The 17,185-nt window shown below is 42.7% G+C and overlaps 1 protein-coding gene across 3 annotated transcripts in view; it reads right to left on the bottom strand.

Annotated features, from left to right (window-relative positions):
- The window catches only part of DENND6A (DENN domain containing 6A), a 92,969-nt gene that overhangs the window by 59,234 nt on the left and 16,550 nt on the right, over positions 1 to 17,185 (bottom strand). For 2 of the 3 annotated variants that reach the window (XM_002713264.5, XM_017343899.3), the window contains exons 2-3: positions 2,352 to 2,390; positions 2,213 to 2,255 (exon numbers count right to left, since the gene is read on the bottom strand). In XM_002713264.5, coding sequence (XP_002713310.3) covers positions 2,213 to 2,255; positions 2,352 to 2,390 — 82 coding nt within the window. Of the gene's footprint in view, positions 1 to 2,212; positions 2,256 to 2,351; positions 2,391 to 8,109; positions 8,234 to 17,185 lie in introns of those variants that run through there. The other variant, XM_070050677.1, reaches the window with a different exon arrangement.

Here is a 17,185-nt window from a genome sequence, read left to right as displayed (position 1 = left end):
ACAATCCACTGGGACTCCAACTCCAATCACAGAAAATCAATCTGTTGGGGCCAGCACTATGGCATAGCAAGTTAAGCCATCACCTGCAGCGCTGGCTTCCCGTATAGGCACTGGTTGGTGTCCTGCTGTCCTTCTGGCCCAGCTGTTTGCTAAAGTGCCTGGAAAAGGAGCAGGAGATGGCCAAGTCTTTGAGCCCCTGCACCCACGTGGGAGACCTGGAAGAAGCTGTTGGCTCCTGGCTTTGGCCTGGCCCAGCCCTGGTTGTTGCAGCCATTTGAGGAGTGAACCAGCAGATGGGAGACTCCTTTCTCTCTCCCTCCCTCCCTCTCTCTCTCTCTTTCCTTCTCTCTCTCTCTGTAACTCTTTCAAATAAATAAAATTAAATTAAAAAAAAAAAAAAAGAAAATCCATTTGTCCTGCAATCCATACAACTCAGTTTTTACCCTAGATCCTGGAAATACAATCCAACACTCAACCACTTTCAAAACTATATGTGGCCGGCGCCGCGGCTCACTAGGCTAATCCTCCGCCTAGCGGCGCCGGCACACCGGGTTCTAGTCCCGGTTGGGGCGCCGGATTCTGTCCTGGTTGCCCCTCTTCCAGGCCAGCCCTCTGCTGTGGCCAGGGAGTGCAGTGGAGGATGGCCCAGGTGCTTGGGCCCTGCACCCCATGGGAGACCAGGAAAAGCACCTGGCTCCTGGCTCCTGCCATCGGATCAGCGCGGTGCGCCGGCCGCAGCACGCTGGCCGAGGCGGCCATTGGAGGGTGAACCAACGGCAAAGGAAGACCTTTCTCTCTCTCTCTCTCTCTCTCTCACTGTCCACTCTGCCTGTCAAAAAAAAAAAAAAAAAAAAAAAAAAACTATATGTATAATTTTTTTAAAGATTTATTTATTTATTTGAAAGGCAAAATCATTTAAAATATTTCTTTTATTTATTTTAAATACAGAGTTAAGGAGAGAGAGAGAAATCTTCCATCTGCTGGTTCACTCCTCAAATGGCCGCAATGGCTGGTGCTGGGCTGATCCGAAGCCAGAAGCCTGGAGGTTCTTCCAGGTCTTCCACACAAGTGTAGAGGCCCAAGGACTTGGGTCATGCTTTAGTGCTTTCTCAGAACATAGGAAAGAGCTGGATCAGAAGTGGAGCAGCCAGGACTCGAACCAGTGCCCATACAGGACGCTGTCACTGCAGGCAGCAGCCTTATCTGCTACAGCACAGCACCGGCACCTGTATGTATAAATTTTATAAGGTAAATGTTAAACAAGGATAGAATCCAGAAGACCTCTTTATCAATATTTCATTAATAGGCAATGAAAAACACTAAAATATTGCAACTACAGGTTAGAACAGAAAGTGTTATGGAATTTCTCAAAGGTAGTATGTACTTAACCAAGATACCACTTTTCCTTCATATTTTTCCAAAGCACATAGAAAAACTCTGGAATCATTTACACAGAAAGGAAAAAATGCTAAAAAACAAAAACAAACCCACAAAAATTTAATGTCAAATTTCCTAAGTTGAATTAACTGAACTAAACTAACAGGATATTAGAAGCAATCACAAAAAGGAAAGGCAACAGGACTGACTGCCTTACAGGGTTCTAACTGTGTGGGGCCGCAGAGGCTGAATGTTCTGGTCTCTGTAATCCTGAACAGCTGCTTTGAAAGTAAAACACAAGAGATAACCTGAGAGATGTCAATGACTGGACCACACAAAGGGAGAGTTTGAAAGAGACCAGCAAAACCAAGCTTACCAATAAGCCAGCACTCACATGGCTTTTCCATATACCAAGAATCACTCCAAATGTTTTATACAATGCAATAACTACAGAAAATAACTGGTGGCTGTGTTTGATATCAGATTCACCCTGCTTTTTTTTTTTTCCTTAAATTAATGTTTTACAACATTCCTGGCCAGCTCCAAAAGCATACCACTCTTGCTGATTTTCAATCTCTTTACTATTCCAACAGTTTATTGCTCTTTAATGTTTTATCTTATTATATTATAACAGTTATCTTAAAAGCTGAACCAACAAAAATCAACAAGGATATGACTAGGTATCACTTAATTAGGAATCAAAATCACTGATCTGTTGGGCTGAAATTGAGTTTGCATTCTAATATGTTATTTCAACTAATTTTCATATATTAAGAATATAATTGGTATTTTCAATATAAAAATCCAACAGAAACACTACATGAAAAATAGTTACCTGAATTTGAATCTGGAAAAGACAAATAGCAAATATTGGTTTTCTGAAAAAGAAAACAAAAGCTATATATGCTGACACACACACACACCAATAAAAACAAATTTCACAGTAGAATCTGCAGAGTAATATTGTTACTTACTTCTTTATCAGTGAGTTTGGAATGTTGAGGATAAATTACCTAGAATGAAAGAGTTAAATTGTTAGACATATTATAAACATTAGTATGTATTTGTAAGAGACCAGTTGCCATTGTCAAACAGCTTTAAGAAATCAGTTACAACTGGGGCTGGTGCTGTGGTGCAGTGAGTTAAAGCCCCAACCTGTGGGGCCGGCATCCCATGTGGGCACTAGTTCAAGTCTCAGCTGCTCCTCTTCTGATCCAGCCCTCTGCCATTGGAAAGCAGTAGAAGATGGCCCAAGTCCTTGGACCCCTACACCCACATGGCTGACCTGGAAGAAGCTCCTGCCTCCTGCCTATGGATCAGCTCAGCTCTGGCCATTATGGTCATGTGGGGAATGAACCAGTGAATTGAGGACCTCGCTCTCTCTCTCTGACTCTCCTTCTCTCTGTAAATAAATAAAAATAAATGGGAGAACCCAGTAGAATTTATATTAGGTTAAAAAATTTTTTGAGGTAAAGTGATTTCTAAGAGATCAGTAAGGGGCAAGCATTGTGGCACAGTGATTATTAAGCCTCCACTTAGAATGCCTGCATCCAGAACTGGAGCTCCTGGCTTCTAATCAAGCTTCCTGCTAATGCATCTGGGAAGCAGATGATGATGCAAGTACATCGTTCCCTGCCACCTTCCCGGAACACCCAGATGCAGCTCCTAGCTCCTGGCTTCAGCCTGGCCCAGCCCTGGCTGTTGTGAGCATTTGGGATGTGAACTAGCAAATAAAAGATTCTTATCTCTCCCTCCCAATCGCCTCCCATTGTTCTGCCTTTCAAATAAATAACATTTTTAAAACATTCTTTAAAAAAGTCAAAAGATTGGGGCTGGCGTTGTAGCATAACCGGTTAGGCTGCCATCTGCGATGCCAGCATCCTATATAGGTGTCAGTACAAATCCCAGCTGCTTCATTTCGATCAAGCTCCCTGTTATTGGCCTGGAAAACGCAATGGAAGATGGTCCAAGCATTTGGGACCCTGGTACCCATGTGAGAGACTTGGACAAAGCTCCTGGCTTTGATCTGGACCAGACTCGGCCATCACAGCCATCTGGGGAGTGAACTAGCAAATGGAAGATCTCTCTCTATCTCTCCCTCTCTCTCTGTAACTCTGACTTTCAAATAAATCAATACATCTTAAAAAAAAAAAAAAGATTGGTGAAATCTCCAGTTATTAAGAAAATTTTACCAACTGAATTTCTAATTCAAAATGTACTAGGTTTTTTGAGAAACCTACAATCTAAGGAAAACAATCTATTTTCAATGGGTAGTCACTTCAAAAATTAGTACTTGTCAGGGCATACACTGTAGCGTAGCAGGTAAAGCTGCCACCTACAGTACCAGCATCCCAGCAGTCTTGGCTGCTCCACTTCTGATCCAGTTCTCTGCTATGCCCTGGGAAAGCACTAGACAATGACCCAAATCTCTGGGCCCTGCTGCACCCACTTGGGAGACCTAGAAGAAGCTCCTGGCTCCTGGCTTTGGATCAGCCCAGCTCTGGACATTGTGGCCATTTGGGGAATGAACCAGCAGATGGAAGACATCTCTCTCTCTCTCTGCCTCTGCCTCTCTGTAACTTTGCCTTTCAAATACATAAATAAATCTTTAAAAGAAATAGTCTTTGTCAATTGCTTCTACAATATAATACACATCATTAACTAATTATTAAAAGAAAAGGGAAAAAGGAAAAATAATTATCTGTGGTCTAAGAAATCTCAAGGACAACCTCCCATCATAAAGTCTATCTTTAAATTCCTCCAATCTCAATATTCATCCTACATTTCTCCTTGACAGGTGGATTTAGCACCTACAGTCACCACAGTCATCTTGAGGGAAACTGCTGCCCCACAATCCTTGCAAATGAAAGAGGAGTAAGCCAGAACAGCCACTACCCAGAACAAATACTAATAAACAGCAGGTTCCAGGGCACCAACCTTACAAGTTATCACCAAGAAGCCAAATCATTATCAACCTGGAGATGTTCAATATATTCATCAAAGTGACAAAAGTAGGTACTCTTGAGTAATTCTTGAGTCAATGGGCCCTGTACATTATTGACAGACATAAGGCATCTTGTGGCACTGGCAGTAGTGGGTGTTCCTTATGGCTTCAAAGACTAGTGATTCAAGTAAGGTAACAGAGGTTTAGAGTTAAGGTGCCATCTGAGGCTGAGAGGCAGGCCCTCAATATATACATACAAACAATTCAGTCTTCCTTGTATATCAGGTACTAAGATTCAGAAGTCTGCAAACATTTTTTTATAAGATTCATTTTACTTATTTGAAAAGCAGAGTCACAGAGAGAGGGAGAGACAGAGAGAAAGAGATTTTTTAATTCGCTGGCTCACTCACCAAATGGCTGCAATGGCTGGGGCTGGGCCAGGTCAAAGCCAGGAGCCTGAAACTCCCATCTGGGTCTCCTACATGGGTGGCAGGGACCCAAGTACTTGGATCATCTTGCATTGCTTTCCTAGGTGCATTAGAAGGGAATTGGATGGGAAGCAGAGAAGCCATGACTGCAACCAGTGTTCTGATATGGCAAACCAGTATTACAGGTAGAGGCTTAATCCAGTGTGCCACAGAAATATGCAAACTTTTCAATTCTCAGTAAGCAGCTTACAGTTTAGTTTTTTTTTAAACTAAATTCATAAGAAGTCAAATCTATAGACTCTTTGTGATTTCTCTCTGTACTCTCACTAATAGAAAGTCTTTCCTTAATCTCCTATCAGTTAAATCCTTGTTTTCTAAATCACAATACTTGCATGCCAGTGGAGATATTACATGGTACATTTAACTTTTTAAAATTACTTACATATATTTGAATGTGTATTAGGAAAAGAAACTAAAGCTTAAAATCAAGATAGCAGAAATACAAATACTTAAGACACAGCCAAATTTAAAAAAAAAAAAAAAAAAGAGGTACAGGATTGAAGAGTTCAATTATGGAAAAGCATTAATAATACAAATAGCATGATGGGAATGATTACAATACGGAACACACACTTGAATTCAATTTTGCATATTTTCTAATACTTCAAGTGTTTCTTCTTTATTCAATTCTGGGCTAAAGGTCAAATTGGCTTTTTTTTTTCAAATAGCCACTATTTTCTCCAAACAGCAAAAATACTATTTTCTATTGATATTGGTAACATTCCATCTGCTACTCATGCTTCGATCACTCTAATCAACTCTTTATAGTGAAAGAGCAGAAAGACAGAGAGAAATCAAGCCCTTACAACATGGTTTAAATCATAAATTCAACTGTGCCTTGAGTCAAGCTTACCTGTGGACTTTGCAGTAAAATCAATTAATAAACTGTTCCCTAATGACAGGCTGGGCAACCCTATCCCCCCCCCCCTTTTTTTTTTTTTTGACAGGCAGAGTGGACAGTGAGAGAGAGAGAGACAGAGAGAAAGGTCTTCCTTTGCCGTTGGTTCACCCTCCAATGGCCGCCTCGGCCAGCGCGCTGCGGCCGGCGCACCGCACTGATCCGATGGCAGGAGCCAGGAGCCAGGTGCTTTTCCTGGTCTCCCATGGGGTGCAGGGCCCAAGCACCTGGGCCATCTTCCACTGCACTCCCTGGCCACAGCAGAGGGCTGGCCTGGAAGAGGGGCAACCAGGACAGAATCCGGCGCCCTGACCGGGACTAGAACCCGGTGTGCCGGCGCCGCTAGGTGGAGGATTAGCCTAGTGAGCCGCGGCACCGGCCCAACCCTATCCCTTTTAAAAGAAGAATCAGAGTGGACTTTTTCTCCTTGATGACAGAAGGTACAGGTAGATCTGATTTTCAACACCTCACACTTTCCTCCTGGCTTGCACTGGATTGCATTTATAGGAAAGTTGACTTTTTCCCCCACCAGCTATAATCTTCCATGGTCCTTAGGTAAGGGACTTGGTAGGAACTAATTAAATCTTATTCTTTATAAAATGTGTTGTCATTTTTAACAACAACCATTTAAATCCCAAACTATTCAGCCATTGTTATCAAAATCAGCTACTCATCACAATATCTCATGAAATCAGTCTAGAAGATCTCACAAAGGAAATGATTCATCAGATTAATCAAAAGAAAGGACCTTCTGTCAGAACCTTCTTAGACCTAACACCAAGTTCTTCAAGCAGGCATACAATCAGTTCTAGTACTCCCCCCCCCCCACTACTTACATATAGCTTTAATTTTAAAAAGATATCACTTCAGTTCAGAAGTCAGGAAGGGATTCTCCCAGCACATAAATGTCCTGATAAGTAGCCAATATTTTCTTCTGTAATAAGAGCACCTCACATGCTCAATTCCCCTCAGAGACAGCATAAAATAGGGGTTTCCAAAATGAGAATGACAAAAGTTTAAGATTACATTTGATTGGGGCTGGTGCTCTGGTGTAGTGGGTAAATATGAGCAAATATTTGCAACTTGCTGTGACCCATATGTTTATCTCACTGTCACTCCAAAAAACTGCAGTGGTGGCATCCCATATGGGCTCCAGTTCAAGTCCCGGCTGCTCCACTTCTGATCCCACTCTCCACTATGGCCTGGGAAAGCAGTAGGAGATGGCCCAAGTCCTTGGGTCCCTGAACCTGCATGCAAGACTCAGAGGAAGCTCCTGGCTTCAGATTAGCACATCTCCGACCGTTGTGGCAAACTGGGAAGTGAACCAACAGATAGAAGACCTCTCTTCTTTCTGCCTCTCCTTTTCTCTCTGTGTAACTCTGACTTTCAAATAAATGAATAAATAAATAAATCTTTAAAAAGGGGCCGGCACCGTGGTGCAGTGGGTTAACGCCCTGGCCTGAGGCGCCAGCATCCCATATGGGTGCTGGTTCTAGTCCTGGCTGCTCCTCTTCCGATCTGGCTCTCTGCTATGGCCTGGGAAAGCAGTGGAAGATGGCTCAAGTCCTTGGGCCCCTGTGCCCATGTGAGAGACCTGGAAGAGGCTCCTGGCTCTGGATGGGCACAGCTCTGGCCATTGTGGCCATCTGGGGAGTGAACCAGCAGATGGAAGACCCCCCCCCAATCTCTCTCTGTAACTGTGTCTTTCAAATAAATAAAAAAAATCTTATAAAAAGGAAAAAAAATAAACAAAATTTTTTTAAAAATTACATTTTCTCAGGAAATTCAGGGACAAGAAATATAGTCTGGATATACAGCTTAGAGTAAAATCCTGAAATACTTAATACATTTGGATGGCCCAATTAATTGAATCCTGCCCCCCCCCCCCCCCACCAATTCCCGTGTTGAAGTCCTAATCCTCAGTGTGACATATTCTGAAAGAGGGCTTTGGGAGGTAATCAGTCATGAGAGTGGAGCTACATGATGGCAGTAGTGACCTCATAACAAGAAATGAGAGATCTTTTTTCAAAAAAAAAATTATTCATCTTAAAGAGAAAGAGAGAGAGAATTTTCCACCTATTGGTTCACTGCCCAAATTCTTGTGGCAGCCAGAACTTGACCAGGTCAAAGACTGGAGCCCAGATCTCCATACGGGTTTCTCAAACAGGTGACAAGGACCTAAGTACTTCGACCATCATCTGCTGACTCTTAAGATGCATTACCAGGAAGCTGATCCAGAAGTGGAAATGAACTTGATCCCAGGCACTCCAATATAGGATGTGGGCATCCCAAGCAGAGGCTTACCCTAGTGCGCCACCATGCCTGCCCCAAGAGACTGCTTTCTTTTCAGTCACGTGAAGACATAATGAAGGCTATGTACAAGACAGGAAGAAGACTCTCACCAGGAACAAAACTGGCCAGCAACTTGGTATTGGACCTTCCAGCCTGCAGAACTGAAATAGATCTGTGTTGTGGATGCCATCCTGTCTGTAGCATTTGTTACAGTAACCACAGTAGAGAAGTACAGATGGCTTGTGGGAAGACAAGAGAATATATGAAAATAGAATGTACTGGTACGGTTACCATATGCAAAGATCTTACTCTTTCATCTTTCTATCTTCTAAGAAACATTAAGTATCTATTCCCACCTGCCCTCACAGAAGGCAACAGTTTTAAAAATTCATATTTTGTCTTCTACTTCTTTGTTGTTACTTCTCATTCTACCATCGTAACAGAATCTTCACTTCCTATCATCTCTTCTCCACTTCAATTTTTTTCTTTAAAACTTATAGTTTTAAAACTATTTATACACTTTCATCTTAGTCAAAAATAAATGAGGGGCTGGTACTGTGGAGCAGTAAGTTAATCCTCTGACTGCAGTGCCAGCATCCCATATGGGTGCCAGTTCTAGTCCTGGCTGCTCCTCTTCCAATCCATCTCTCTGCTATGGCCTGGGAAAGCAGTAGATGATGGTCCAAGTCCTTGGGCCCCTGCACCCATAGGTGATACCCAAAAGAAGCTCCTGGCTCCTGGCTTTGGATTGGCCTAGCTCTGGCCTCTGCGGCCATCTGGGGAGTGAACCAGTGGATGGAAGACCTTTTTCTCTGTCTCTCCCTCTCACTGTATGTAACTCTACCTCTCAAATAAATACATAAAATCTTTCCCAAAGAATGAATGAATACAGCTCTGCCTCTTTAAACTCCCAGAGGCTGTGGTACATAATGGAAAGTACTGGTCCCAAGACTGGACTTTGATCCTGACCAGACATGTCCTCTTGGGAAATCACTGAACAGTCTGTACCTCTAGCTCTGCTTCCAAAGACCCAGTGCTGCTCTTCTAACAGGTGTGGTCTCCTACAAGTTTCTGTCACTGCGCTCAGTGCCCCGTGCCATCTGAATGCTACACCCTTCCCTCCCGGCTCTGCCAGCCTGCCTTGTTGTAGCTGCAGTTCTTGCAGTGCCTCTTCAGTAGTGGCTGAGCTTCCTCCCTTGGAAGCCTGTCCCTTAGATGCACTCAAGATTAACAATTCTTCAGCAGCTTCCTTAATGTGGCCCACAATCCCCTCCATAGTCCTTCGTCACTCTACTTCAGCCTTAGCTTGCCCCACTGGGCTTAAACTCAAGAAGAATTCCCCCATCAGTGAGTACAGACAGCTCTTCCCCTGCTAATTCAGATGGTAACTGAAGCCTCTCTCTCTCCCTTACCACTCTGTACTTTCTCTCTCTCTCTGTCTCTCTCTCTCTGTCTCTGTCTCTCTCTCTCTCACACACACACACACCCCTATACTGTATTCCCATATTATGTTGTCTAATGACAACTTCCATTTTTCATGTGCAAGACAAAATACAATGTTCGCTATAGACTTAATCTGTGTCATTACTTAACCTCAACTCACAAAGGATCAAGAACTCACAAAGAAGCAAGAACAATGCACAAAGAAGCAAGAACCTGTTTGGTTTCGTTCACCACTTACAAGTTTTCGGACCAGAGTAAACAGCACAAAAACATCCGTTCAATCCTCAAATTAATTCTATTCAACAAACAGCATTTAATAACACATAATCTTTCTCTATGTGTACACAGATCTCCCCTGCTTCATGTTAGGATCTTCTGACTCGTTGTAGCAGAAATGGCAAACTTACAAAAATTTCTGTTGTGTTCTATTCAAATTTCATGAAAATCTTGTTACAGACAAGTTACATGCTACAGTTTGCTGGTCTAAACCACACTGGCAAATTTAGCTTATTCTTAGACTACAAGTTCAGTTTTACATGAGTGTCCTCCAGATTTTACTTCCTGCAAAGAAAATACCAACCCCAAAACAAATACAGGGGCCAGCACTGTGGTATAGCGAGCAAAACTGATGCCTACAGTGCCAGCATTCCATATGGGTGCCGGTTCAAGTCCCGGCTGCTCTGCTTCTGATCCAGTTCTCTGCTTACGGCCTGGGAAAGCACTCGAAGATGGCCCAAGTCCTTGGGCCTCTGCATCCACATTGAGGACCCAGAAGAAGCTCCTAGCTCCTGGCTTCAGATTGGCCCTGCTCCGGCCATGTGGCCATTTGGGGACTGAACCAGCGAGTGGAAGACTTTCTTTCTCTTTCTCTCTGTAACTCTGCCTTTCAAATAAATAAATCAAAAATTTTTTTTTAATTTGACAGATAAGAGTTAGAGATAGAGAGAAAGGTCTTCCTTCCGTTGGTTCACTCCCCAAATGGCTGCTATGGCTGGAGCTACACCAATCCAAAGCCAGGAGCCAGGTGCTTCCTCCTGGTCTCCCATGCAGGTGCAGGGGCCCAAGCCATCCTCCACTGCCTTCCTGGGCCACAGCAGAGAGCTAGACTGGAAGAGGAGCAACCGGGACTAGAACCCAGCGCCCATATAGGATGCTGGCATCGCAGGCGGATGATTAACCAAGTGAGCCACGGCGCCAGCCAATAAATCAATTTTTAAAAAAAATCAAATATACACAATTTCATCTTTTGTTAAAGACATTACAGTAGTTCCTTTGATTTTTGGTTTCCTATGGTTTAACAGACCATACAAAAAGAAAAAAGTCAGTATATCTGACATCTACAAGTGGTAAAAAAAAAAAAAAAGTACTTTAAATATATATAATATGCATATATGTATAAAAAAGAAAACAACCAAAAAAGAGGTGATGCTTAGGGACATTAAAAAAATATATATAACTGAGAAGAAAATTAAAAAAAGAAAAAAAGAAAAAAAGAAAACAACCTTTGCCAAGTACCCTAAACTAGTGCATATATTGCCATATTACTATAATTATTATCTATATACATTATCTATTTTATGAAAAAGAAAAAAGTTTGGACCAGGTATTATAGCATAATGGGTTAAGTTGCCACATGGGAAGCCCACATCCCATATCAAGAATTCTGGTTCGACAGGCTATCAAAGAAGGAGGTACCTTTCTCTGAAGGGAGGAGAGAACTTCCACTTTGATTAGGGCCTTGTCTAAATAAAGTCAGAGTGTGTGAACACAAGAGGCTTCCATAGCCTTGGAAGCTCATGACAAGAGCCTCAGGTGATTACTGACGTCATAAATAAGAGTGTCAATTGTTAAATCAACAACAGGAGTCACTGTGCACTTACTCTCTATGTAGGATCTTTGTCCTTGCTGTGTTGTACTATGCAAATTAATGGTAAAACTAGTATTCAAACAGTACTTTATACTTTGTGTGTCTGTGTGGGTGCAAACTATTGAAATCTTTACTTAGTATATACTAACTTGATCTTCTATATATAAAGATAAACAAAAATGAATCTTAATGAAGAATGGGATGGGAGAGGGAATAGGAGATGGGAGGGTTTGCAGGTAGGAGAAAGATTATGGGGGGAAAAACCGCTATAATCCAAAAGTTGTACTTTTGAAATTTATATTTATTAAGTAAAAGTTAAAAAAAAAAAAAAAGAATTCTGGTTCGAGCCCCAGATCCTCTACTTCTGATCCAGCTTCCTGCTAATGTTCCCAGGAATGTAGCAGATGATGTTTCACATATTGGGGTTCCAGTCAACCATGTAGGATACCTGGATGGAGTTTCTCGGACTAGCCCAGCCCCCAACTGTTGTGAACATTTGAGGAGTGAACCACTGAAGGGAGGGGCTCTCTCTCTCTCTCTGTCTCCCTCTCCCCCTCCCTCCCTTTTTTCTATCACTTTTTCAAATAAATTAATAAATCTCTAAAAAAGAAAAAATTTGGGCCTGGCACTATGGCAAAATGAGTAAAGCCTCTGCCTGTGGTGACAGCATCCTATATGGATGCCGGTTCAAGCCTCAGCTGCTTCACTTATGATTCAGCCCCCTGCTAATTCACCTGGAAAAGCAGGAGAGAATGGTCCAAGTGTTTCAGCCCCTGCACCCACATGGGAGACCTGGAAGAAACTCCTGACTCCTGGCTTCGAATCAGCCCAGCTCCAGCTGTTGCAGCCATTTGGGGAGTGAACCAATGAACTTAAGGCCTCTCTCTCTCTCCCTCTGTAAGTCTGCCTTTCAAATAAATAAATCTTGGGGGGAAAAAAAGGAAAAGAAATAAGTTTAAACATAAGACTGGACATTCAATATCAATTTAGTCAATAAATTCCTGATTACCCATATGGGAATTGATCACATTGAGGATTGGCTCCAGAGCACAGAGAGCCTGTCACTTGAGGTATCTGCTCCTCACAGTTTAAACCCAGATACTTCCGTCCTCTAGGCCACTAACAGTCCTGGGAGGCATCAAATGGGGACAGAGAATATCAGCTACTGTCTCCCTGGTCCTGGTACGTATGTTAAAATTTCCCATGTTACAACAAATACGAGAGAAATGACTAAGAGAACAGCTAAGAAAGAAATAAGTTTTACTTTATATAATGATTAAGGCCTAAAAATAATTACAAGAAAAATATTCCTCAAATACACACACACATACACACACACACACACACAGTCACACACTGGAATTGAGTATTCCAAAATGTTCTACATGAGCCGGCGCTACGGCTCAATAGGCTAATCCTCCGCCTTGCGGCGCTGGCACACCGGGTTCTAGTCCTGGTTGGGGTGCCAGATTCTGTCCCGGTTGCCCCTCTTCCAGTCCAGCTCTCTGCTATGGCCAGGGAGTGCAGTAGAGGATGGCCCAAGTGCTTGGGCCCTGCACCCCATGGGAGACCAGGATAAGCACCTGGCTCCTGCCTTCAGAGCAGTGCCATGTGCCGGCTGCAGCGCACCGGCTGCGGCAGCCATTGGGGGGGTGAACCAAAGGCAAAAGGAAGACCTTTCTCTCTGTCTCTTTCTCACTGTCCACTCTGCCTGTCAAAAAAAAAAAAAAAAAAAAAGGTTCTACATGAGGCTATTCTCTTCAAAGATATGATGTCTCTCTGTAACTGCCCCTGCACCCCTCTGACCTTCCCACTTCCATGTGGGAATAAGCTCAGTCCCAAGAGAAGGGAAATTAGCAGATAATTTACTGTTAGCACCACGTGGATAAGGAGAAAACCATACCTGCCAGGCACTCCAGTTCCGTGTACGTGGGTATCTGCCTATTGTCCTGTGTCTGTTCATGATCCCACATCAAATCCCAGGACTGGCAGAGACTACATTTCCCCTCTAACACCTGCCTGGATCTCCTACATAACATTTACTTCACAAGCAACCTCATTGTCTTAAAGAGAAGATGAGTTCTAAACCAAATGACAGAGACTGGTGCTATGGCACAGCAGGTAAACCCACCACCTGCAGTGCCAGTATCCCATGTGGACTCCAGTTCAAGACCCGGCTGCTCCACTTCTGATCTAGCTCCCTACTATGGCCTGGTTAAATAGTAGAAGATGGCCCAAGTACTTGGGCCCCTGCACTTGCGTGGGAGACCCGGAAGAAGCTCCTGGCTTCAGATCGCTACAGCTCCAGCCGTTGAGGCCAATTACGGAGTGAACTAGCAGATGGAAGACTCTCTCTCTCTCTCTCTCTCCCTCTCTCTCTCTCTGTCTCTCCTCCTCTCCCTTTCTCTCTCTCTCTCTCTGTCTCCCCCTCTATTTCTCTCTCTCTCCCTCTGCTTCTCTCTCTGTGTAACTCTTTCAAAATAAATAAATTAAAAAAAATAAAATCAGTAAATAAATCCAATGAGAAGGTTATCTTCAGTGACTAGACAAGATGCATTCCAAACTGAAACTAAAAACTGTTTCAGTGTTAAAAAACTAATCTACTTGTCTCAACTTGTTTTATCTCATGTAATTTTAATTAGTTGAAAAACATTTTAAGATATATTAAATACAACAGAATATCTCTTTTAAAAGATATTTTAATATGAAAAATAAAGCAATGACACCAGAGCAGAATGAGATGCTGGTTGCTAAATAGCATTCTCAAATTATAAAGTCGGGGCTCTTTGCTCTTTTTTTTTTTTTTTTTTTTGACAGGCACTTAGTGAAAGAAAGAGACAGAGAGAAAGGTCCCCCTTTTTCCGTTGGTTCACCCCCCTAATGGCAGCTATAGCTAGTGCACTGTGCCGATCTGAAGCTAGGAGCCAGGTGCTTCCTCCTGGTTTCCTATGCGGGTGCAGGGCCCAAGGACTTAAGGCATCCTCCACTGCCTTCCCGGGCCATAGCAGAGAGCTGGACTGGAAGAGGAACAATCGGGACAGAACTGGTGCCCCAACTAGGACTAGAACCCAGAGTACCGGCGCCACAGGCGGAGGATTACCCAAGTGAGCTGCAGCGCTGGCCAAGTCGGGGCTCTTTGAAAGGTGACTGGGTACAGGGTAGGGAAAGAAAATTATAAGATGAGCCTGGAGCATCCTGTAGTGTCATAAATAAAGATAAAAAAGATAGAGCTCAAAAGATAAAAAAGATAGAGCATGTCTACAGACTACAGGAGTCACCTTAAAAGGGGTGCCAAGGCTTAAATCTAGAACAATCTGATCCAACAAAATCATGATTGTACTGGGTTACCAGTCAAAGAATAAAAAAAAGTATCCTGAGTACATACTGATATAAATAAATAATGACAGTTTTTCCTTACAAAAGAATTCCAATTAATGGAGAAGGAATGAGGAAACAGTAACTCACTCTCGGAACATCACAGTGATAACTCCTTCAGGAAAAATCCTCTGACAGATGCTGAAATTAGCAAGCAAAAGTTTGAGAAAGAGGATATTGCAGTCTCAAAGTACCTCCCTCCCCTGAAAAAAATATTTTTTAATTACAAAGAGAAAAATAGTAATTTTACAGTGGAGAAACCTGGCATACTCTACCTTAACTAAACCATTAAGATTAAAACAACCTGTAATAAGACATACTGACATCTCTGCTATGATGCACTGCGAAGTCTCCCTGACTTCCATGCCCCTAATATGTTGCACTGAGAAGCGGCCATCACTTCCGTAAGATTCCTCCCAATAATGCATAACCTCAGGCTAATCTCACGAACAAAGCAAAACAACTCAACTAAGGAACATACAATAAAACCAGTACTCCCCTTCTAACATACAGCAATGAGGAACTTTCTGGACAGAGTTGTGGTGCAGAGAGCTGAGCTGCCAGCAATGCTGCCAGTGCCACTTGGAATCCCAGCTGCTCCATTTCCAATCCAGCAACCTGCTAATGTGCCAGGACAGATGCTTTAAATGTTTGTACCCCTGCCAACTATGTGGGAGATCCGGATGGAGCTCTGAGCTTCAAGCTTCGGCCTGGGTCAGGCGTGGCTGCTGCAACCATTTTGGGGAGTGAACCAGCAGATGGAAGACAGTTCACTCGCTCACTCTCTCTCTCCCTCTCACCCTCCCTCCCTCCTTCTCTCTTTCTCTCTCACTGTCTCACTCTTCCCTTCAAATGAATCAATCCTTAAAAAAAAAAAAAAAAAGAGAGAGAGAAGAACGAGGAACTTTCACAAATTGGAGAGGACAACGGAGACAGGATACCTATATGAAATGTGGAAAACCTAGAATGGATCTTAAAACAGAAAAAGGATATTAATAAGGGGGGAAAATACCAGCACACCAATGTTTTCTTATTTTTTACTACCGAACTATGTTTATATAAATGCTACCTTTACACAAAAAAAGGAAAAAAAGAAAAAAAAAGGAAAGGAAAAAACAAAGAAACATAATAAAATGCTAACATTAGGAGAAACTGAGTAAATTCATTTGCAACTCTGACACAAGTTTAAAATTATCTCAAACTGGGGCCGATGCTGTGGTGCAGCTGGTTAATGCCCTGGCCTGAAGTGCTGGCATCCCATATGGGCACCGGCTTGAGGCCTGGCTGCTCCACTTCCAATCCAGCTCTCTGCTATGGCCTGGGAAAGCAGTAGAAGATGGCCCAAGTCCTTGGACCCCTGCACCCACATGGGAGACTTAGAAGAAGCTCTTGGCTCTTGGCTTCAGATCAGCACAGCTCCAGCTGTCGTGGCCAACTGGGGAGTGAACCAGCAGATGGAAGATCTTTCTCTCTCTGCCTCTCCTTTTCTTTCTGTGCAACTCTGACTTTCAAATAAATAAATCTTTTTTTAACTGATACGTTAAAATACCAAGGAAATTATTAGGTCATGAGAATTCTGCCTTCATGATTGTGATTAGTGCCTTCATAAAAGGAGAATTTGAAGAGCTAGCTTGCCACAAGAAGGCACCATCCATGAAGCAGAAAGCAGGCCTTCATAACATCAGCCAATACCTTGATCTTGGATTTCCCAGCCTCCAAAACTAAGAACTAAATTTCCTTATTTTATAAGCCACTGAGTTTATGGTATATTTAGTTACAGTAGCCTGAACAGAATACAACACAAATCACTTATCTGATAAGGGTCTTGTAAACAGAACACATGAAGAACAACACATATAACTAAACAATTAAAAGATAAGTACTCCAGTTTTTAAGTGGGCAAAGGATTTCCATAGGCATTTCTCAAAGGAAAAAGAAAAACATGAAATGGCCAATAAATATGAAAAAACACACAATATCATTAGTCAGTAGGGAAATGCAAATAAAATAAAGTAGGACTCATACCCACTAGGATGGCCATAATAAAAAGACAATAACAAGGGTTAGCAAGAATGTGAAGAAAATGGAACTCTCACATATTGATGGTAGAAAGCAGTTGAGGGGTGGACATTTGGCCCAATGACTGAGATGTTGGTTAGGATGCCCATGGATATGAGAATACCTGGGTTTAATACCCATCTCCAGCTACTGACTCCAGCTTCCTGCTAATACAGATCCTGGGAGGCGATGGTGATGGCTCAAGGAAACTGGACCCCTGCTACTCAACACGAGAGATGTGGATTGTGTTTCCAACCCCTAGTTTTGGCCCAAGCCCAGTCCTGAGCTGCTGTGGACATCTGCAGAGTGAAGCAGTGGATGGGAGTTCTGTCTGTCTCTCTTTATCTCTGCCTCTCAAATAAATAACTTTGATAAAATCATCTGCACTTTACGAGTCTTTTGCCACATTCCCAGCATTGTATGCAATGCTTCATTTTTTTAAA

This window comes from Oryctolagus cuniculus, chromosome 10, assembly GCF_964237555.1.
Source record: "Oryctolagus cuniculus chromosome 10, mOryCun1.1, whole genome shotgun sequence".
NCBI lineage: Eukaryota > Metazoa > Chordata > Mammalia > Lagomorpha > Leporidae > Oryctolagus > Oryctolagus cuniculus.
This window is presented reverse-complemented; position numbering and strand designations above follow the sequence as displayed.